At 37.8% G+C, this 24,419-nt stretch overlaps 1 protein-coding gene across 1 annotated transcript in view; it reads left to right on the top strand.

Moving 5' to 3' along the window:
• The window catches only part of LOC137266331 (uncharacterized), a 58,857-nt gene that overhangs the window by 26,331 nt on the left and 8,107 nt on the right, over window positions 1-24,419 (top strand). Inside the window, exons 2-6 of the mRNA XM_067801817.1 lie at window positions 12,007-12,175; window positions 15,077-15,165; window positions 15,405-15,548; window positions 16,019-16,211; window positions 16,709-17,662. Coding sequence (XP_067657918.1) covers window positions 12,026-12,175; window positions 15,077-15,165; window positions 15,405-15,548; window positions 16,019-16,211; window positions 16,709-17,662 — 1,530 coding nt within the window. The 5' untranslated portion in view covers window positions 12,007-12,025. The remainder of the gene's footprint in view (window positions 1-12,006; window positions 12,176-15,076; window positions 15,166-15,404; window positions 15,549-16,018; window positions 16,212-16,708; window positions 17,663-24,419) is intronic.

Here is a 24,419-nt window from a genome sequence, read left to right as displayed (position 1 = left end):
GCCTTGACAGGAGATTGTGGCTGTCGTAACAAACTGTGGCTTACATTATGGTTTAGGGGCATAATTATTAGAGTAAGGTATCCATTAAGGATTTTCACCTTCATTACACAGACCTGCCAAGCTTGTTGAAATAATCCCATCTCAGATGTGTGTAACAAGTTACTGTGATAATTTAGGAGAGAGTGAATGGGTTGTGTGCAGTCTTCCTGATGTGTCGGGATTAACCCAGCTAAGGCTTTTGATGTTACCATTAAGTTATTAGGCACTGACTGATAAAACAGTGAGTGAGTTTAGTTTTATACCACAATCAGCAATATTCCAGCTATATGTCAGCAGTTTGTAAGTAATCAAGTCTGCACCAAACAACCCAGTGATCAACAGCATGAGCATCACCCTATGCATTTGGGATACGGGACATGTATCAACCAAATCAGCAAACCACCTGATCCCATAAGTCACCTCTTTTGACAAGCATTGGTTACTGAAGATCAGTTTTAACCCGGATCTTCATGGGTTAGTCATTCACAGTGTACACAGTCACTATCTTGTAGCTTTATCATGTATCATCCATGTTGACCATCTGATCTCCCCCTAGTCAAGTTTTGCCTGATTCTTACAGCAGGCATGATTTGTACATAGGTGATGTCATGAACATGAGGCAAGTGTTATATGTGGAATAGGGTTCTAAAGGTTATGTGGGTGGGAATGATGTGAGGGTTTGCCAGAGAGCTCAGAATCTGATGAGTAATTCACCTGAACATACCTGCTGAACATCTTGAAGTCAACATGTTTACTCTGAAGGAAGTATGTCTTATACAACCTTTGAACCAGACCGGTTCCAGTTTAAGCCCTACTGATAGTATCAGTTGACATATATACAGATTGCACTCAAAGTTAAGATTATAACCAGGGTATGAAAGTCCCAAAGTCAGCCAGACCACAGGGCTGGTTAGATGTGTAACTTGCCAGCCCAGACCAACAATTACAAATGTCAACATATAATTTAGGTTTGACAAGCAGCATAGTTTATCATCGATTTTAAAATCATCATGTATTTTTATAAGTGAATTAATAATGATGAGTATCTTCATATGCATGTCTAAATTTTAATCGGACAGATGAATTTGGGCAGGTGAATTTGAAGGTCTGGCAGTCAGTGTTGAAAATGCCCTGTCCAGGTATTTTTGAATGCTGTTATGACTGTGATGTTGTTGTGAAGCTAAAATGTCTCATTCTGTGCTCTAAAGGTCATAATGAAATCCAAAATATTGAAATCAAATGTTCTAGGTTTTTCAGTAACAATACAGGTGTCTTTCTAGGTTGCATGAAATGAACTCAACCCCTTTAGCCAGAAATTTGACACAACATAAAAGAAAAAACTTTCAGTGAGCCATTTGATGAAAAGCAGATATGATAGAGAATAAGCAAGAAAACAGGACTATCTGACAGAACAAGAGCCTCTCCTGGCCATCAGTCAGACCGTAACCATGGTAATGGCATAAACATAAACTAAATTTGACAAGACAAAACTGGTGAGTATGAAGAACATGTAGGTACATTGCTGTGTTCGGGGCAGGAATGTGCAAGAATGTGCTCCTCGTGTGCCTCCTGCTTGTGAAACAGATCAAGACATTACAAAGCACAAAACAGCAAGGAATGCTGGAAATTCCTGTCTCTGTTTCGGACTGTTGTGAAAAAACATTATCATTTGAAGTGTTTTAAGTTTATGCATTTGAAGCTTGACAGCCATTTATCAGTCAACAATTTCAAAAAGATGGACTTTGATTGTGATCACATGCTATGTTTTTTGATGAGAATGTTTTAAAGATTGTTATTGCTTGCTTTGTTATTTTTTTGGCTAAAAATAATTTTGTTTGTTTTTGTATGAAATATATGGGCCTATTAATCTTGTTTTTCATAGGATTTGGTCTGTAATAAAAAGATACATCATAAGTGTTTTTTTTGTTAGTAATTTCTTTTAAGATGATTTTCATTGCATTTGGTATGGGACACCTTGATACCACAATAACTTGCCTATGTGAGTAAGGAGTGACTTTTTAACTGATCCGTTCTTTTAGGAAAAAAGCTGCACTTGTCTATGGTTTTATGTAAATAATGATTCTTTTGAAACAACATTTTTTTCTGCTGGCTGGATCATGCTTTATGTAGGGTGGGGTGAATTTCCTGAAACAAATGCTATTTATTTTGAAGCCTTAAAATAAGTGTTTGTTTTGTTGGGATAAAAGGAAAGTTGTGTAACTTCTGAATCATTTTATAGGAAACTGATAAGTGTTTTGGATGTTGGGTGACAAATGTCACCAGTGGTATTTCCATCTTTGTATCAGTCCAACTTCTATCAAGTACTGCTTTGTGACCTGACGTGTGTGTTTGTTGTTTTTCATGCCATTGTCACCAATACTGTAACTGTACTGTTTTTACCTGTAAATAATAAGTTTAGACCGGGCAATCCAGTGATTGATATTATGAACAATAATGTAACAAAATAAATTAGAAATACTAGTTTAATTAAGAAGTGCTGTTTGTTTAGATGACCTTATGGAGAAATGGTAAGTGCTTCACTATAACCATACAGGGCAATATTCCACAGCGCAAGACTGGCGCCAGGGCTGTCGTAAGTCTTTCATTGAATGGCACTTGTGTGGTCTGGTGTCCATTTTATGGAACAGAGCTAAATAAATGTAGGATCAAGGACCCAGCCAAAAGGTCAGCTTCATAGACTTGTTTTACATGCTATGATTGAGTTTCTGTTAATATTTACTTCTAAGATTATCTTTCTCGTACGTATGTAAGAAACTTTATCTCTTTGTACGCCCTTTCTCAACATTGCTTTGTTTTGTGAGCCTTGGTTTATGACCATTTCTGTAGAAATACACTGGCACTGTATTGGAAGGAGGTCGTGATATTGTCACACCTATATCATACTGGATGTGAAGGTTGTGATGGTGTTACACCTATGTACTGCTGAATCTGTCAAAGGAATTCTATTTTGTTACCTGAAACTTAGAAGCATTCAGGTGTAATTCCCCAGATGATATATACTCAGTATGGAAATGTTGAACAAGCTGTCACCTGCTTGTTTTGTTTAATGATAAGCAGGGCAAGGGGTCGGGGCAGGATAGATTGATGCGAAACATCTTAACTGATATTCTGTTGTAAAATGTTCCAGCTATTCATTGAAGAGAAGGTGATAACCATTGTCACTTGTTATTCACGTATTTTCTCACTCATTTACTCCTTCCTCTTCATCTTTCTCACTTTCTTTCTTCTTTCCCTCCTCATTCTTCCTTTTCTCCAACATTCCCTCCTTTCCTTTCTCTTTCCTTTCGCATATTACCTTCCTTTCCAGTTTCCTCCTCACCCTCCTTTCCCTTCACTCCTTCATTCTCTCTTTCAACATTCCCTCCATGCCTTTTTCTTTGCGTCCATCTTTTCCCATCTTCTCTCCCTAATTCCCTTCTTTTTTCTTTTTTGTTCCTATGCTCCTTTTTCTCTCTCTCCCTTTTCCTTCTCTTTCAACATTCCCGCCATTCCTTCCTCTTCCCATCTCTCCTTCTCAATCTCCTAATTCTTTCCTTTATCTTTCTCTCTCTCTCTCTCTCTCACTGTGTGTTGAAAGTGCAGTCACTGTGTGCACATGCACCACCACGTTATTTACCTCTTGTGATTATTATACTCAGGCCTCGGGGAGGTGTGTTTCAGTATTTATTGTATCCATTAGGTTCTAACACTCCCATCTTCAAAAACAGCCAACCTTGTACCTGACACTACGATCTCTCACTTGAATTCCACTGGACACTTTATTTACCCACTTAAATATAGCCCCTGCTTCAAGATATGGGCCCTTCCCTTGTACTGAAAGATGAATGTTAGGCGAATTTGGACATTGTGAGACACGATCCTCACACAAAGCCAGTCGGTATTGGGTGTCATACTATTTGACATTTCATTGCAAATGGAAGGGGATACTATTAGTTGAAATTAGTGTTGTGATTTGCTGTTTGAGAAGGCTTTGTATTGGAGACATTGAATGGAAGAGAGTATTGAAATGCTTGGTATCTATGTAACCAGTTTTTATAGGCTTGTGTTCTGAAAAGAAAATATGTCAGTATTCACATGTTGTTCACCTGATTAATGTCTTAATGTTGATTCAAACTTAACTTGGCCAAGCCAAGTTATTTCTTGTTTTTTAGTCAACTTTTGATGTTTGCTCATAGAAAAAGATACAAATCAGATTTAAGAAGCAAATATTTTTTTGAGATAGATTTATTCTGATTTTAAGAGAATTTCTGGGAATAATTGTCCATCCATTTTATGTATGGCCACATGCTGTCATCAAAGGCGTAGTGGGATCTGATCACTTTAGTAAACAAATATGTATCATGATGCACCAGATGGTTGCAGTTGTGGAAGAATATCTGTATAGCTGTACAAAACAATATGATGGTCATACTAAAAAGTTGACAGGTGACAGTCTCATTTAGTCGCAAAATAATCTTGTATGTTTATAATACAAGAAAACAGTTTGATCATGTGATATGCTTAGCTGTCATTGCACCAAGTGTGGGTGTGATCCTTTTATGGTATATGTGTTCATTTCAAGTTTTAGGGAAAATAGCATCAACCCAAACCGTTGGCCAAACTGTGGATAAGAGTGACTGAATATGGTTTTACGCCACTTATAGCAATATTTCAGTAATATAACAGCGTGGAACACCAAAAATAGGCTTCATATCTTGTACCCATGTAGAGAATCGAGCCTTTGGCACTATGAACCACTAGGCTACCTGTGGATAAGAGAAAAACAATGTTATGGTGCCGAGAGATGGTAGTGTTTTGCACTACTGGGGCCTATGTTAAACCTTTTGGTGAATATTGAATCTCCTGTGTCCTGATCTTGTCATAAACTGACATAACGTGTAACTGGTCAGAATTAATCCCGAAGACAGATCGTTCCCCTATTGATTAAACAATAACCCCCAATTTTCATGTCCCCAGAAAATGAATGAGGCTTTCGAAATTAACGAGTCCTGGCCAATTTTGGTGGTCTGCATCCGATTTGTAGCCAGTGATGATCAGGAAGAGATGTTTGTGAATTTGCGACGTAATTAACATGTGGTTGCCTGTATTACTGCCAGCTTCAAACAATTGTTTCGTCAAATTTTATGTATGCGAGTTGTGCGTGTCGTCGATGGTGAAATCTCCCTTGGTCAGGGTTCTGATAAAATAACATTACGTGTGTGAATAAATTTGGCTTTAAATGTAAGAACAGCCATTAGTGGTGATACAAGCAAATTGAAATGTCATGTAGGTGCTGTTTTGCTTATTGGATGACTTACATCTTCACAGACGTTACTCTGGTAGTAGAGGTATGTATTGTTGAGAAATTTCCATGAAACAGTACTAAAGTTATGTAGATGTGCTTGATGGTTTTTTGAGACATGGCTGAAACAGTTTTACTTCAGTTTTCTTGATTCTATTATTAGTACGAAGTGCATTTTTTATTGGTTCTACCAGTTTTTAGATTATTTCATACAAAGTTCTGAGAACTGAAGTCAATCAGAAGCAGTCTCCTTTTCTTCTGAACCCACTAAAAAGTCCCTTAGCTAAGCAAGGATCTCAGAATTTCAGCAGTTTTGATAGTTTATAACTATGGAAAATCATTTTTAACTCATGTTAAACTATCCTCACGTTAGCTGCTGCGACTAAAATGATATTCAGAGCAACTTAAGACTAGACTAACTCAGTTGTAGTGATATAATCCTTCTCATATCTACCTGGCAAGGATATGCTACCAAAATGGAAAGGAAAAATGTTGCAAAGATTGCTAAAATTTCATATGTTGACAGGATTGCATGCAGTGACTGAATTTTCTTATCTCATTAGTAGATATTAAAACGAATGATGAGATTGAAATTGTCTCTGCTGTTTTCTCAAAGTTACAAGTTTCCAGATGGCAATGGAACATGTATGACCACACTTATCCTCTTTGCCCTCATATTATTAGATATTAAGACGAATAGCAAGATTAAAATTTTCTCTTCCATTTTCTCAAAATTGCAAGATTCCAGTTGGCAAGAGAGGTTGTATAACGTCATTTATCCTCTCTGTAAACGGACATTTTGGTAGCTCTATGTAGCAAAAGTTTCCTATGTGAAGTACATTGAATTTTACAAATTTCTGACGTTTTCAGACTCTTTTGCTTTAATGGACAACGTGGCTGGGTGGTTTTCCAACAACATGAAATATGAATCCAGATTTAATGCTGCAACATGCTCATATCACAATAGAAATTTGATTAAATTGCTTTCATGAAATAATTTCAGACACTTACAAGATTGCACTATCGGTGCGACAGCCTGAGTAAAAGGATTTGTGGCCATATTGCTTTTTCGGTAAAAATTGAACTTTGAGGCCTCTGTCCATTTATTCCCACAAGCACCTGCACAAAGTCATTAAATACTCGTCAACCTCCCAAGCTTTTATCATCCCACCACGGGAGTCGATGGAATGCCTGTCCTTTACATCAATTATGCATTATTGTAACATTGATCGACGTTGTCACTCTTGACGTATTGGAATTTACAATCTCAGCTGACTTTGGAATTCTGCAGGTTTATTTGGAGTTTTGCTGTGCATGCATTTTTCAATCAAGGTCATGTTGACATAGAGAAGAGTAGGGTTTTTTATTAGTTAGACAATCAGGGAGTAAGTCTTTTAAGATGAAGAAGATGAAGTAGAAAACCTAAGCTGATGAGACCAGGGAGGATTTATTTGACAGTATCAGTACCCGAAAGTAAATATGGTGAGGTATTACTGTAAATGAGATCCTGATGCATGTTTTGTTGACATTATTTCTCATTTGATCATGATTATCATGCTCAGCTGCCACTAATATTGCTTCAGGAAGGTAGCCTCGTTGTAACATACGTTGCCAAAGACTTCAGTTTGATTCTCTCTGTGAGTACACTGTTTGAAAATCATATCTTTGAATACTCCACATATTGGACAAAATCTTGCATTGTGTAAAATCTCCAGCTTGTCAACGGACATCCTCCTGTCTGTCAGCTGTCCACATAGTAGTTGTGTGGAAAACAGTATTTCAGTGTTTTACTGGACCTCCTGTTAAAGATGGGAAAACATCATTCTCTCCAGTTCCTACTTGCAGTTGAAATGGGGGGTACTTTTATTATGTATTAAAGGTTTTTTTTCTGGTGTAAGGTCCCTATCACTAAAACGTTTCTAATGCATCTCAAACCCTACTATCCCTTACTCATAAGGGACTGTCCTCAGCTTGGTGGTTTATTCATGGCACGACCTGATTTATGACGAATAATATGATCATCGAGTACCAAGTAACAACCACTTCATCTTACCCTTTTAACAAAATCCACCTCTGTAAGCAACCTATTATCTTGAAATTCAGGATGTACACGTTTGACTGTTTGCTGTTAGGTGTAGCCTAATGGTAAAAGTGTCTACTTGTCCACCCTGGTTCTATGTTTGGTGACTCCAGCTTGCTGTAGGCTGATGGCAGGTCACTTTGCCTGATGCCAGGAATATATGTTGTTCACACAAATAATGGTATGTCTGGTCCGGATGTGCTGGTGAATTATTTTCTTCTAAACGACATCTAGTTATCATGAAATTTCTTCTTCATTTAGTCGTGTCTTGTATCAGAGTAAGATTAATCACATCCTTTTGAGGAGAATTTTAATCAGTCGTGAATTCTTCCACTTAAGTTGTAATTTCAAAGAGATAGTTATTCGTGATCCATTTATAATGTTTGCAATATAAAATAGTTTCTGTAGATTACGGCTCAGAATAACCACGCGATTTATGAGCATGTCAAACTGGTCAAATTAAACCTATTACATGACAAGGATGATTCACGTGCGATGCTAGCTTGCTGACTCTTGTTTGTATACGACCAGGATGCCAGACCTCTGTCTCAATACGCTTCCACTGTCAGGTTCTGGGAGGTCCAACAAACGTTCTTGAAGGGATTGGCTCCGGCACCAAGGTTTGCGTGCAAATATTGAAGTTTTGTGAGGGAATACGCATGAACTATCGAGGAGGGATGTTTGGATTAGAACTTTATTGTTGATTGACTTGTGAAGACCCTGAGTAATTGATTTCATGGTTGTTGATTCGTTGGAAACATGGTGAATGATACTAGTTTTGTTGGTGAAGTTGACAGTCATCGGTTCAGTAGTCCATAGAGAATGTGATCTATTTACTTGTGTCTACATTCTAATGAGTGTAGAATAAAAAAAGATATCTCAATGGAACTTAGAATATAGAAAGTCTAATCCTCAATCATGCCTGTCAGTGTTTTACTTTGACCTGCATGAATTGGAGTCCAGTGAACCTCATAAATAAATGTTACAGGGCCTAGCTACTAATACAACTCTCCTGTAAAGTACTCGTAAAACCTTGTAATATCAACCTTGTCTTTCTTTGTTGCTTTGAAATATCAACACAAGTAGGTGATAATTCAAAACTTTGTTGCTTGCCAGGTTTTGCTGCATTTATCAAGTGTTCATATGTCTGTCTCACACCAGTTTCTATTCAGTCCCCATCCTACATGTAACACCTTTGTGTGGATCTTTTCGTGATTACCTCCCTTACTACTGAATTTGATAACAGTCATTCAACTTCAATGAGTATGGTATATGATTCAGGCCAGGGTAACTGTTGTGATGAAGCTTTTCCCATAGACTAACACTTAGTCTTTGAACATATGTAAAGTTGGCTGTAACAAATGAGCCGATTTGAATTGAAAAGAAGCCCAATTTCAGGCTTTAGTGATGCAGGGAGAGCTAGGCATTAGGGAAAACAGTGTTCCTCAGGGACTGTAAGTCTCATCTCTCTGTGTTCTCTTTGCTTTGGTAAACTTACAGAAGTATTTCTTTCATTTCAGGGCTTAAAACCAAAATGTAATTGAACAAAAAAGCAACATACTGAAAATTTTAATCCAGCACAGAGTAAATATGACATAGTATGAAGCATTGTTTAAGACATTGAAATGCATGTACCTTGTAGCCATGAATCCCATCTGCTTTTTGTTAAAACTCTAAACTGTAGACCACTGGAATATGGAACTTGATAGACATTATGGTAATTAGAATGTGTCTTCAAACTTATAACTTAGCTTCATATTTTTAGCGAAAGTTAAGTGTTATATATACTTTCACAACAAGTAGCCATGGAAAGCCCAATATTCTGTACAAAAGAGCCTTGATATTGCAACAGGAATTGTTTTGAACTAACAGGACAAAAAAAATTGATGGAACTTTTTTACGCTAAAGCTAGTGATACGTTAAATCGCAGGAAATGTCAAATTACGGCTTGCAGTGACTTTTAACTCACATTGAAGTTTTGTCGGTCATTGTGTGAAGTCATTAATTTCCCCGATCTCCATGCAGTGCTTCCTGTTGTTGGGTCATGTTTGGAGTTCACAGTTTAGATGTTTTGCTTTTATTTTTGTGTGGTTATTTAAAGAACTTGTTTTCATCTGTATGTGAAATAGGCCCATTTTGAGGAATAGAGGGATTCTGAGCTTTGATGCCATGGGCTTGATGAAAGAATTGCCCTGTTATTTTTTATGATTTATTGTTACTGCTTTTGCATTTAAGCATCACAATGCTCTGCAGCGTTGGAGGGTGCATAAAGTTCATAAATTTGTGTTTTGAAAAGTTAGGGAGTTGAGGTAGTCTGGTGGTTAAGGTGTTTGCTCATCATGCCAAAGATCTGGGTTTGATTGCCCACATTGGTACAGCGTGTGAAAACCATTTCTGGTGTCCCCAGCTTTGATGTTGCTGGAATATTGTTAAAAGTGGCATAAATGTAGCCTCAGTCACACTTTTTAAGGAGTAAGGGTAGCACTGTGGAAGAAGGGGCTACAATTTGACATAGAGAGTTGTGTCCCTTTGTCACCTTGGCAACATATCATTGTCTGTTTACCCTGATGCTTATCAATAGTAATCAGGCAGATCATTGGATTTTCCTCCCACTTCAAAGCTGATGCTCCATCACATAACTAAAATAGTGTTCACGACAGCCTTTCAAGAAGCTAATGGAACACAGAATATATGTTCTTACCAGTACATCAGAACACATGTCAGTAACTCCACAAGGATGCTTATTTCTCAAAATATGAAAATAGTTGTTGGGACAACAGTATCAAGTAACATCAATCTTTGCCAGAAAAAAAAGATAACGAAAACATGTCTCAAATGGCATTTCTACATCAGTCATTACGAAAATAGAACATGATTGATTTTCATTCTGATAACACTGTCAGATGCAAAATTGACTATGTGAAATATAGTATATGTTCACAAAAGTTGTTATGAAACTATGTGCTTCTTTCTTACTATCATGATTAAGTTATACTTTGACAAGTTTTCTGTTAGGGTTATTTCTCAGTTCAGATGGTATGGCATGTTAAAGAGTTCATCTGCTGCTGAAACCAAGACTTCATATCCAACCGTTACTACGGCGTTAATGTTCTTTGACCTCTGGAATGGAACTGCGGGGGTGCTGAGACTAGTGCAGAGACCTATGTGACTATGATGTATAGATTTTAATCAATTCTTTGTACAGGGAGAATGATAGTTGATGGTTTATCAAAGATGGTGTAAGATTAGACTTTATTGGGATTTCAAAGATTTCTTGTAGCTTTATGCAGTATGTGTCTGTTTTTGTTGATGTAAATGTTATCTGCTAACAGGTCTGAGAGAATGTATTTCTTTTAAGCTCACCAGGAGGTGATGGAATAGACTAATCGTTAACATGTTGGTTCGTCAAGCTGAAGACAGGTTCAATTCCTAACATGGGTGCAATGTGTGAAGCTGATTTTTGGTATCCCTTACCATGAAGTTGTTGAAATATTGCTAAAACCATATTCACTCACTTTTAGGTTTCTTGGCTTTTATTATTGCACTTTGTGATGTTTCTTTAGAGAGTTTACAAAATTCATGTGGGCTGTCAAGATGAATTTAATTTACTTAAATTTGGGAAATGACATATGCTGGTTTTAGAGGAATAATTGTGTCAGTATGATCACTAATGACAGTGAAATGTAATCTTAACAAGATTTATCTGAAAATACAAGTTGAAATCAAGATAAATTTTGAAGTAGCACAGAACATTTGAAATAAAAAAATTTGAAATGAGACGTGCATGTGTGAGTCAGTGACTGACCAAATATGGTTCTGCACTGCTTTTACCAATATTCCGACAATATATCACAGCAAGGGACATAAAAAATGGGCTTCACATATTGTACCCATGTGGGGAATCAAACCCAGATTTTCTGCTTGATGAGCGAATGCATGAACCACTATGCTACCCAGCTGCCCCAACCGGCATAAGTAGTGACCCAATTGATCATTAAAGAAGAAACGTTTTGAAAGGAAAGGTTTAACTGTGACTTGAAGTCTTGATGCAGTAACAAATGTTTGATTTCTACACAAAAGCCTGATCTTCTGATTGTTCATAGTTGGTGCCATCTGCTGGCGAGTTTCACACTTTGCAAGAAGTGGTCTGACATTATTTACCTGTTAATGATGAAATTCAAATGTGAGTCATGCTTGTGGAACAGTGTTCATCTGAAGTTTGTGATGTTGGACTAAATTGGTCATTGTGATTATGGTGTAATGGCAGTCGAATGGAATCATGTTTGGGAATGTTACTAGGCTGCTAGATTACTGGAAAGAATTAATTCCTGGCTATGATTTGGTGTGTGACCCTGAGAGCATTGTTGAATAACTGATATCTTGGTTGGTTAGTTCATTGTTTAAGACAACTCTCTATGAAATATCACGTAAACATCAACAAATGCTACAATCCATTCAGGCTCTCATAAACATAGTTCATCCCACCTGGTACCCATCAATACAACCTTTGAATCAGTCCACTATATTTATATTTGTACAGTTTCAAACTTTCACCACCATTTAATCCAAATGTTCTTATTTTCAGCCGTGAGTAGGCAGGGATCATGCAGATCAAAGCTCCCCCCAATTTCCAACCGCTGGATGTTCGCAACCAGCAGTACCAGCCTCCTCCGCCATGTCGGTCCCGCTACCGGAAGTTTGATCTTTACAGAGATGTACAGCAGTTCTTTCAGATCGACAACCATGCTATTCAGGTAACCTTCAGATGCAACTCAGTGTTCCACATCTAGGCTTCCTATGGCAGAGCAGTAGGTTGGACAATTAGAGGGAGATTTAGTGTTATGGCTTATGGGACTTCTAGATTGCATCATTTCAAGTATTTTCAGAAGTAAAGAAAAATCTATATTTGATTATATGGATGTAATGAGGTATTATTGGGAAATGATAACACAGAAATGTTTTTTATTCATAACCATTTTTAACTTCATGTAAAAAGTCTGATTATGTTTTTTATTTGATCTTACAGGGATAGTATTTGCCAGAGAAGTTGCAACTTAAAACTTAGCGTATAATCTAAAAACTGATTTAAAGAAGTTTTGTCTTTTGTAGTTACAAATACGAAATAATGGAATATGATTATCTGTACCAATGATTGAGATAGAGAACTTTGACAATGGGTCATTTTCAGGATTATTAGTCATTTTCCGAATTTAGAATGGACCACTGCCCTTGTATCAATAGTAAACTTCAAAATATGAACAGGCCAATTTTTTTATCTAATGTGCAAAATGGCCCATGGCCCCTGCCTTTCCCAATCCCTGCTATACCATACAAATCCACAAGCTATTTAGCCTGTAAGTACTCACGTACCATATCTCTCTGACCACACGTGATCTTTAGGATAATGCCTTGTGTGTTTGCTGAATGGTTTAAACTCAGTTTAATTGTTTCAAACAATCATTTTGTTGTGGGCATTAATTTGTCATTATTAGACTCATGGCGATGAGGAGTTAGTTTTAGTAATTTGTTTTTACAAGCTAATAATGGTACCCCATCACCTTTGCCTTTTGATGATAGAGAGAAAAAGGTGTGTCCCAAGAAAAGCCTTTACCTTCAAAAGCCTAAAAAACTTCTTGGATCATATTTAACAACATTTTTCCAGCAAGCACATCCCTTCCATAACACAATCCCACACAAGCAAGCCTCCAAATCGTCAGCATACCCTTCTGTATAGCATACGTTTATGCGGAAGTAGTGTTAGTCATGCATGAGGTTTCCTCTAACGAGCCATAAACAGAGGTAGGATGGGTACATTCTGTAGTTTGTGCAAGTTGTTTGATGCAGCAGTTTGCAATATTCCAGCTAACTGACAGTAGTCTCAATGATCAGGGAGCGATAGGGTACCCTAGTGGTTAAAGCTTTCGCTTGTTACCCCAAAGACATGAGTTCGATTCCGCACATGGGTACAACTCGCAATTTAAAGTCACTGTAAATAATCTTATCGGGACCAGACAATCCAGTGTTATCAATTTATGGCAACTGGAATATGGTGACTGCCATCTACCAAGCCTTACTACACAATTCATAGGGTTCCCTTTATGATAATTAAAATACTTGTGGCATATATTTTTGCCTGGAACAGTCCTATGTCAGTTAAAGTAGGTAACCAAACAAACGGCATGCGTTACAGTAGTCACAGGTAATAGACATGACAGGAGAAGACTCTGATTACCTTACAGCTTAACTGATTAGATTTGCTATTTTAATTATAATATGCAGAAGATCCCAGCTGTGTTATCTGGTAAGACATGATACCTCCTAGTCAGTTATTGAGACTGAGAAGAGTTGCCCTATGAAATTATGACATGGTATCTCTGGGCTAGCAGCATAGTATTGCCAAGACACAGCTTTCACGCAAGTGTGCATGAACATGACATAGAGAAATAATGTTGACAAAAAAAAAAAAAACCCTCTTTCAGCCCCCAAGACCCCTCACCCCACCCCACCGCATCATGTTTGGACTATGTCCCCTTTTTATCCAAACATATTTGAATTCATATGATTAAATATACAAGTAACTAAACACAGATACTTGACAGGTTGACCCTTTTTGTAATATTTTTCCAATGCTGAGTATGACTGTATGAGAGTGTTTTTGTGTGCAGGTTGACCCTTTTTGTAATATTTTTCCAATGCTGAGTATGACTGTATGAGAGTGTTTTTGTGTGCAGGTTGACCCTTTTTGTAATATTTTTCCAATGCTGAGTATGACTGTATGAGAGTGTTTTTGTGTGCAGGTTGACCCTTTTTGTAATATTTTTCCAATGCTGAGTATGACTGTATGAGAGTGTTTTTGTGTGCAGGTTGACCCTTTTTGTAATATTTTTCCAATGCTGAGTATGACTGTATGAGAGTGTTTTTGTGTGCAGGTTGACCCTTTTTGTAATATTTTTCCAATGCTGAGTATGACTGTATGAGAGTGTTTTTGTGTGCAGGTTGACCCTTTTTGTAATATTTTTCCAATGCTGAGTATGACTGTATGAGAGTGTTTTTGTGTGCAGGTTGACCCTTTTTGTAATATTTTTCCAATGCTGAGTATGACTGTATGAGAGTGTTTTTGTGTGCAGGTAGACCCTTTTTGTAATATTTTTCCAATGCTGAGTATGACTGTATGAGAGTGTTTTTGTGTGCAGGTTGACCCTTTTTGTAATATTTTTCCAATGCTGAGTATGACTGTATGAGAGTGTTTTTGTGTGCAGGTTGACCCTTTTTGTAATATTTTTCCAATGCTGAGTATGACTGTATGAGAGTGTTTTTGTGTGCAGGTTGACCCTTTTTGTAATATTTTTCCAATGCTGAGTATGACTGTATGAGAGTGTTTTTGTGTGCAGGTTGACCCTTTTTGTAATATTTTTCCAATGCTGAGTATGACTGTATGAGAGTGTTTTTGTGTGCAGGTTGACCCTTTTTGTAATATTTTTCCAATGCTGAGTATGACTGTATGAGAGTGTTTTTGTGTGCAGGTTGACCCTTTTTGTAATATTTTTCCAATGCTGAGTATGACTGTATGAGAGTGTTTTTGTGTGCAGGTTGACCCTTTTTGTAATATTTTTCCAATGCTGAGTATGACTGTATGAGAGTGTTTTTGTGTACAGGTTGCCCAGCAGGATCATGACAACTTTCTGGACCTCATCTGGCACCTGGTCTACAGCCAGAACTTCCACTCTGACCTTGACAAGGCCAGGTCAGTGTCAACTATGTCCAGTCTGTCCCACAGACCCAAACCATGTTTTACCATCTGCCGACCCATGGACTGCGTTATTTGCTTGTTTCTGACTAAATAGTAAATATTCAGAGATTAAACATTAGTCTATACTACATCCAGTTCCTTCATTACTATCCTCCTATCCTTCAACCACATGATAATGACTTGTTGATTTGTGGGATACATAGCTATAACTGTACTTGTGATTCCTTCTTCAGAGTTATTTTCCGTTGGATGACCTCCAAGAACATGTACACAATCACCTTCCGTGAGAATGTCCGTGCCGGGAGCCCTGAAGAAGTCATTCTGTCTTTCAAGAACAAGCAAGGGACCTATGCCAGGATCTTTGAGACTATGTGCAGGTGAGGAATGTCTCTGAGTGATGTATTCTTGTTTGTTAGGGCACAGCTAAAGCTTGCAGATAACAGTATGGCACAACAGTGAGGTAACAAAAATACTGTTAAAATTTGAGTCACTCTCTCAGTTTGGCTCAGGGGTTGATAATCAAGAACTGTAAGATTGGCAGAAGTCTTGACATGGAAATCACTATTTCTTTAACCTACATCAAGATGCTTGGATAAAGAACATGCATGTATTATTTTGTCAGTTTCTGAATTGAATTAATATGTATTCAGATTTCATCAGGTGAAGGGAAGTAACTCTCCGATGCCTTTGGTTAACTGAGATACATAAGTCAGTAATGTGAATTTATTGCAAACTGATCTGTTTGAGCATTTGGTGTGATATTTACCATATATTCCTTAAAAAGGTATGCCCACTATGCAGTGCTGTGTCCATATATGTGAAAATCTTTGACCATGGTCTCTTTAAGGTTCTCTGGCGTGCAGTCTGTTGTATTGACTGGTTATGCGAAGGGCCTTGACTACCGTCCCGGCGATAAATTCAAGGGCAACGACTACAACCACAGCTGGAACGGAATCCTCATCGATGGCAACTGGTACCTAGTTGACTCCCACTGGGCTACAAGGTACCTCACCTCGGAAAAGAATGCTCCAGAAAATCTGGTAAGTTTGGAAACTCAGTCATGCCATGCTGCAAAGAAGTTTGTGAATTGATTGCTTTATACTTCATCGTTAATAAAGGAGGCGGAGTTATGGTCAAAGGGAGATAATTCAGGCATTGTAAATTTGAGGCCTGCACAACTTAACAAGTCTGTATGGTAGGGGGTGATGGGATAGTGTCATAGGTGGATCCAGGGTTGGGGTTGGGGTGTGTACCCTCCCTTTTGTCCTGAAACTTGCATGATCTGAAGTGTGCACCCCTACTTTTACAAAAAGCTATAGCCTGGTGGTTAAAGCTGACCCTAGCCCTGGGTTCAATACCCCACTTGTGGTGTCCTATGTTATTGCTATATTATTGTGTAAAAGTTAATGCATTCTTCCCATTACCAAAGGTTTGATTGACCAGTTCGATTCCTAACGGTGATATGACCTAAGTATTGTTCAGGGCCATGTTATGTCCTTCTGAATCACTATACAGAGACATTCTGACGTGCTTTCAGGTCTATGAGTACGATGACTTCTACTTCCTGACTGACCCCGAGCAGCTTATCTACAGCCACTGGGCTCACAAGTCTGAATGGCAGTTGCTAACTGCCCCCATTGTCCTGCAGGACTTTGAGAACCTGCCACTTGTCAAGTCCTACTTCTTCAAATGTGGGATGTTCTTCATCTCTCACCATGTTGGTGTAGTCCAGACAAAGAAGGGGAAAATTGCTATCACGGTTGGCTTCTCGAAACCTACCAACTTCACCTACAAGATCGTCTTTTCTGATTCCAACGATGAGACTTACCAAGGCCAGAAGCTGAAGAACTTCGCCCTCCAGGAGCATGGCAAGAACCAGACAACCACCTTCATCTTCAGGGCTCCCAAATCGGGCCAGTATTACTTCACAATCTTTGCTCAACTCCTGACTGGGGAGCTTGGCGTCAAGAACGTCTTCACTGCTTCAGCTGAGTACAAGGTCATCGCCGACTCTGCTTCCAGTGATGCAAAGCCCCTTCCAAACTGCTCCGACAGCTGCTGGGGTCCAGGTGTTGCTGTTGACCAGCTTGGCATAGTTGCCACTCCTCCCCAGGGCATCATCCCCACAACTGATGGCAGGGTGAACCTGGAATTTAAGAAGACCCGCCCAGCTTTCCTTTTGGCCAAACTGAGGAAGAACGGAGTTCGTGAAGAAGACCTTGAACCCTGTATCCGAGATGACGACCAAGGCGACAAGATTCTAGTGACAGCTGACCTCCCATCCAAAGGCGAGTATGGTATTGAGGTGTATGGCAATGATCCCAACAAAGATGGTGACACATACACCCACATCTGCCAGTACTACGTCCACTACGCTGACCCTGCAGAGCAGAACAATGCATTCTACCAAGAATCCCCAGACAAAGCGCGCTACTTTGGAGGCGGACAAGGAACTTTGGACGGACAAGGATATAACCCAGATTACGCAGGGGTGAGTGTTGTCATACTTTCATATGTGTAGTTTAGTAGTCTTCTTTCCTGTATGCATGTTTGTACAACCTCGGAAGGCAGGAAGGTGAAGTGATGTTTGTATTTGTTCTTGGTGCATGAGGTGCATGGGTGCAGAGGTCACCTTGGCACATATTGTGAAGTCTGATCTTTTCAATATTTTCTGAGCTGCAGTGTTAAGAATGATGAAATGGTGGTATTTCCAGTCAGGTAATAAGACCACTCGCCAAGCAAAGACATGGTTGGAGAAAGTTCAATCTAGGCTGGCCCTCTTTGAACACTTTCTTCTGTTATGCTCCCAGGGAGGTGAAAATTAGGTTTGAGCTTATAGTATCACATTTAGTGGATCAAAAGTGTCATGGTTATCAAAATGTTGCAATAGGTGTGAGAATTTAGTACTGTTGAAAGCAGATAATAATGGTAACATATTAATGTGATAGCCAAAGTCCGAAGATCCAGAAGAAAGCTGTTGAAGGATCGCCTTCTCAGTTATTGTGTCTTTACTGATGCCCATCAATTGATTGTTTGGTCAATATTTGATTAGATTTGGTCTTCAGTAGTCCATGGTTGTGGTAAAATCCGCTAAAGATATCAGGTGGTCAGGTTCCCTGACTTGGTTGACACAAGTTGTCGCATCCCAGCTGCATAGGTTGATGCTCATGTTGTTGATCACTGGTCAAGAGGTCAAGACTGCATTATTTACAGACCACCACCATATAACTGGAATACTGCTAAATACAAGTTTAATGCAACTATCACATGTACTGATTCAAAAGAGGTTCATTCAACACATCAAGCAGAATATGGGAAGCGTCCAGCTCTGTGTTTGTTGGTATTCTCAGAAAAAAATTTTGAAAGGTCCATTCTCATCATTTTTTATGGGAAAGAATTGAATCAAAAGTACTAGGCCTAGACTTTCGAATTTCTCTCAGTGCAGAGATAGTCATAAGTGCCTTACAGTAACATTAACTTACGACTTTCTTAGCATGAAAAGAGCTTAAAAAATCACTGGTCAAGAGGTCAAGACTGCATTATTTACAGACCACCACCATATAACTGGAATACTGCTAAATACGAGTTTAATGCAAATATCACATGTACTGATTCAAAAGAGGTTCATTCAACACATCAAGCAGAATATGGGAAGCGTCCAGCTCTGTGTTTGTTGGTATTCTCAGAAAAAAAATCTGAAAGGTCCATTCTCATCATTTTTTATGGGAAAGAATTGAATCAAAAGTACTAGGCCTAGACTTTCGAATTTCTCTCAGCGCTGAGATAGTCATAAGTGCCTTACAGTAACATTAACTTCCGACTTTCTTAGCACGAAAAGAGCTTAAAAAATCTAGGCCCTACTTTCCTCCTCACATTACAGAAAAAACTTGCCAGAGAAACGTTTCTTTTTATGCAGTCTTGATCAAGTAGATGGTTAGCCCAGTTTTCAAGGGGGTAATTAATGTTTGTTAATAGTTACATACCTTTGTTGCTGTATCAGAATCAGCTGTTTGAATCTTCCACAACAAAGCCTCAATGTTCTTTTATTTTGATTTGTCATCATGAAAATGTCACTCAAAGTTTTATACCACCATATTTCTGGACTATGCTGATGTAGCAATATCACAGCAAACAAAATAAGTTTTGTCTCAAAAAATGTTTTACTATGTAGAACATCATATTTTTAGACTGTCCCAACCCGACTCTCATAAACTTTTGAAGCTGTGTTGTATTGGTTTGTGTAAAATCTAAAGTTAAAAAATTATAAAGTGATGACTTGTTTAATGGTGATAGGACATGGCTGTCACTGTTTTTAGCAAGGCTGATGCTCTGAGAGAGAATAACCCACACAAGCGGACCCTAATCACTTCCATTGTCTGCACTCCTTCAAAAGCATCCTGGTAGCCAACATCACAATTTCTTTTTTAATAAAAAAATTCTATCATTTATTGTTTGTGTCATAATAGGAATAAAAATAATTCGTCTTGAAATTGTTTCAGTTTAACAAATCTCATTGCCAAAACATTATAGGAAACAGGCAAGTTATTTTGTTTCCTGCATTTTAGGTGTAAATGGATCCCAGTGCAAATACCAGACTATAATGTACAGTTTCATGATGATTTCGATAAATATTTTAGTTCATGTTACATGTCAATTCATTTTACTTAAACAAATAGGTACACACATCTTTAATAGATTTTATGCATAGTACACCTTTAAATATAAGGATGTGAAAGCAAAGGTGAAGGTTGAAAAAGTCTTTTTTGTTAAATTTATACATTATGGAATATGAAACCATATATAATAAGTCTGAATGCATGACTATGCATAGAGAGCTTGAGCATGGTTTCATTAGGCAGAAGTTTACTTGAAATGAGACCAGCCATAGCACAGGAAGTTAACTTGAACACGGAAATGCCATTTACTGTGAGAGGAAGAGATTATGAACTCAAAGTGCTCCATTTCAGCTGTTGACAGTTTTGTTGATTTCAAATTCCAGTGTTTGTGGAACATACTTTCACACCAATGTAATCACCCCTTTAAGAAACAATAGACTGGTCTGTTGTCTGAAAAAGAAGATTCTATATGTGTCATTAAGGGGTGCTGTGCTAAACAGGAAGCTTTGTGTCCTCTATTTGATGTCATATTTTACAAGGATTCTTTGTCAACATGGTCTGATCACACAGACTAAGGTCTGATCACACAGACTATCCCAAGTGTGAAGGATTGTCAAGGATTGGTGTATCTGAATACAGAGTCTCCACAATGGCGTCTTCACCTCGTTATGTCTCACAAATGGTGTTCAATGCAAGTATCCTTTTGGCTTAATTCTTATTTCAGAAGATTGATCTTATCAAGGCATATTTGATAAAATCATATTAATGAACTGAAGTTACGTTTGTGTTTAAAGTGTATTGAACTTACAAGAAGGTACACAAATCGTACCCTGTGTCTTCTATGTACATGACAGATAGCGTTAAATAGACTGACAACAGCTGTTGCATTTCACTATAGGTTTTTGATATTATGTTACAAAGATTTTTGTATGGAAATGTAAAAAATTCCAACTTGTTTCAGAGGTGTGCAAATATCCGGTTTCTTTCTCAAATGCCTTGTAATATTTTCAAGCATTGTTTAGAAAATAAACAAAATAAATGGACAGTTTCATGGTAGATGCCTTAATCGTAACATGCTGTTTGACTTGAACAATGACACAAACGTGCTGATTGTTAAACTTATGTCTGTACTTACCTACATCTTCAAAGAAATAAACATGGTCAAAAAGAAATGTGGAAACTTGCTAAAAAATTCTTCTTCTGTTGAAAATGGACACATCTCTCCAATATTACTATCTGATGTCTTTCACAATTGTAATTAGGTGTCTCACATTTCTTTGATAATCAGGGACTGTGGTAAGGACAGAGAGGCTTGATCATGACTGCAGAGATATACTTAGTGTCAGGTTATAAACATTTTCAGTTTCCGTAAACTTACGTTGATATCCATATACCTGAGGATGTGAGACTTATGAGGGATCGGGTTAAGAATTGGTCTTCAGCAACCCATGCTTGTAGAAAGAGGTGGCTAACAAGATAAGATGGTCAGACTCTCAGACTCACTGACTTGGTTGACACATGTCTCTGTACCCCAGTTGAGTAGATTTATTTATACCCTGGTTCGATTCCCTACATAAATACAATACGTGAAGCGCATTTCAGGTGTCCCCTACCTTGATATTACTGGAATATTGTTAAGAGTGGTGTAAAACCCAGCTCACTCACTCCCTGACTGCATGTCATATCCTAGTTGCTCAGAAGGTAAATAAGTGGATTGTCTGGTCAAAGCTCAGTTATTTACAAGTCTCTGTCATGTGGCTGGTACATTGCTGTGTGTGGCAAACAACATACAGAACTTGAAACAAGATGAAGCCAACAGTTTTGACAGCTGAATCAGATATGTGTATTAGTGGACTAACACTTAGTTTCTGAACATATGTAATTTTGATATTAACAAATAAACCCATTTATATTGAAAAGGAGACCTAGTTAGATGGAAGATTCTGAAATGAGGGAAACCAGACTTGATTCATTTAGGCCTTTAACATTGCAGGGAGGTGAAATAACGTGGTTCACAGTGTGAGACAGAATAGGCCGCTTCTTCTTTGCCCATCTCTACTGATTGTGCAAATAACAAAAACTGATATGTATCTGCATGTGTGTCTGTGAGCACGCTTGTTCTTTTGTCAACTTCAAAGGTCTTTCCTACTATTAAAGCAGAGTTACCTCCCTTTTACTGATTTTGTCACATGCTGGTTTGAGGTATTGTTTTTAGCAGGTGTTATATAGTCAGAGATGGTCCCGATTCACTGTGTTACTGTTAACTCAGATTTGATCATTGAGGATGTATTGGTGTTTGTATCTCAGGCTGTCAATGTCTGTAGCAAATGTCTTTTTAAATCCAAATTTGAATGACAGATTTTCAAATTCATGGTGAGAAAGAATAAAAAGTATCTTGCTAAATAATTTTATGCTCTCTAGGGTTAGCTTTGTTTTTCACGGATAACAATATCTGTAAAGGAAGATGTCTTGATCATGGCGTGCTAAGTTAATCACTTTTGCTTTGAAGACACTCTGAACATTCAGTGTTAATATAGCTGTGAATTTTAGAAATTGGAACTTTTTAAAAATTCTGATTTTGAACAAGATAATTTTAAGATCCTGGATATATCTCTAAAAGTCACTGTATACCAACTATTTGGTTTGCTAAATTAATTAAAATAGACATGATTTATGTCAATGTCTGTCTTCAGGTGGGTCATGGGGTGGTGGCCTTGTGGTTAAAGCATTTGCTCATCATGCCAAAAACTTGGGTTCATTTCTCCATATGGGTATAATGTTTGAAGCCTATTTATGGTGTCCACAACCACAATATTGCTGGAATATTGTTAAAGGCATAGGAAAGTCGCTCACTTATTCACTCATCTTCAGACTTGTAACTCTTCACTACTAATGAGTGATCTGTCTTTTACTTGGGCCCAGGATTTGTAAAAAATCATACAGTTTGTTCATGAAAGTAAAGAAAAAATAATTTGATTTTAGAAAGATGGATTTACTGGATGGTTTGGAATTTGTATTTCAATCTATGAAGTAATGATAAAAAATGTAGTCACAAAATGTCTATTGTGCTGTTTCCCACACCCGCAAATATTCACAGGTGGTCCCTTGCTGGGTTCTGCAGGATCAACTCCCGAGTAAGCATATTTCTGAAAAGAAAGCATTATATCTGAGGATCTTTTCAGAATTGAAACCTCCGCAATCCCTGCTAAACAATGTTAAAAGCATTAAATTTTAACTTAACTTAACAGGTAGGAATTCTTAAGACCTGTCAATGAGCTCACTCATGCATGAAAAACAGACATTTTGATCATTCGGCCACTTTTATCTTCAAATTCTTTTCTGGTGATGCAGAAATTTGTAAACGCTTGGACTGTTTAAACAGAAAGATAGGAAAATATTACCTGCTTGTCTCAGGTCATAACGAAAATGACACAGGTTGATGATACTGAGTGTGTATTTCATTTGACCTAGAAATATGTGTTGGTATTTACGAGTCTAGTTTGAATGTGGTGGACACACATGAAAGCAGATTGTGTTTGGATAGTGCTTCACCTCAATCTCAAGTGTGGTCAGATGTTTGTTCTATATAAGCGGACATGGATACACTATCTGTGTTGAGATATGAAACATCAATTGATATGTACATAAAACGGGAATGAGCTGGGCTGCGCCTAGTTTTCTGCAGAGTAAGGGAGAAATTTGTCAGTTTGTCAAGAATGCAGCAGGACAATAGAATGGAGAAGGTGAGAATAGTTTATTGATTAACTGAAGATGTAGATTGAAAGGAAAATTTGCATGTGCACTCAAGCTGACCTAGAAAATTAATAAAAGCTTAGGCTTTTCATTTTGCAATCATTCTTCGTTGTCCTTTGGATATTCAAATTATAATAGGTAGAACGACTTTCACCAAACACTGATAGTGTGATTTTCTTGAATGTATAACGCTAATACAAATTTTATTACAATAAATGAATGTTCATTCAGATGGCCTTTCATAAGAATATTTGAAAGTAGACACATACTGAAGATTTTAAGGAGTGATAATTTTGAAGAGGCTTACTATGCACTCTAAGGTCATTTTTTGAAAAAGATGATTGATGACAAGTGTATTCAAGTGTCTTTTTGCAATAGATTCCTGAATTTATTGTCGTAATATATTAACAAGACGAGCAGTCCTGGTATTTTCCAATTTTCCAAACACAAGACTAAGCAACAGCTGATGATTGATTGGTTCTGAGTGTTGACAACACAACAGCTTGCCTTATATAATGTAGTGTAGAAAATGTACCACACTAGATGGACGCTGGAATCATGGCAGAGGAGGTAAATTAAGACACAGTGTGTTTGTAAATCTTGGTAAATTTTGAGGAAGGTGAACATATTAATTAAGTTTGTGTGTGTGAATTGTATTTGATGTTTGTGCTGAGTTTTGGTGGACATGTTGTCCCTTACTGATACTCAGCAACTTATGTATTTCACCAACAGCATCACCCAGCCACCTTACATTTCCTTACGCTACCTAGCGCATACCTACCTCTTCATTCTTGCCCTACTGACACAGACAAATTCCTTCTGCCCTGCAGTTAGCTTTATCCCACCGACATACCATACTTTATCTTATCATGCTATTGT

The sequence above is a fragment of the Haliotis asinina genome, chromosome 15, assembly GCF_037392515.1.
Source record: "Haliotis asinina isolate JCU_RB_2024 chromosome 15, JCU_Hal_asi_v2, whole genome shotgun sequence".
In the NCBI taxonomy this organism is placed as follows: domain Eukaryota; kingdom Metazoa; phylum Mollusca; class Gastropoda; order Lepetellida; family Haliotidae; genus Haliotis; species Haliotis asinina.
This window is presented reverse-complemented; position numbering and strand designations above follow the sequence as displayed.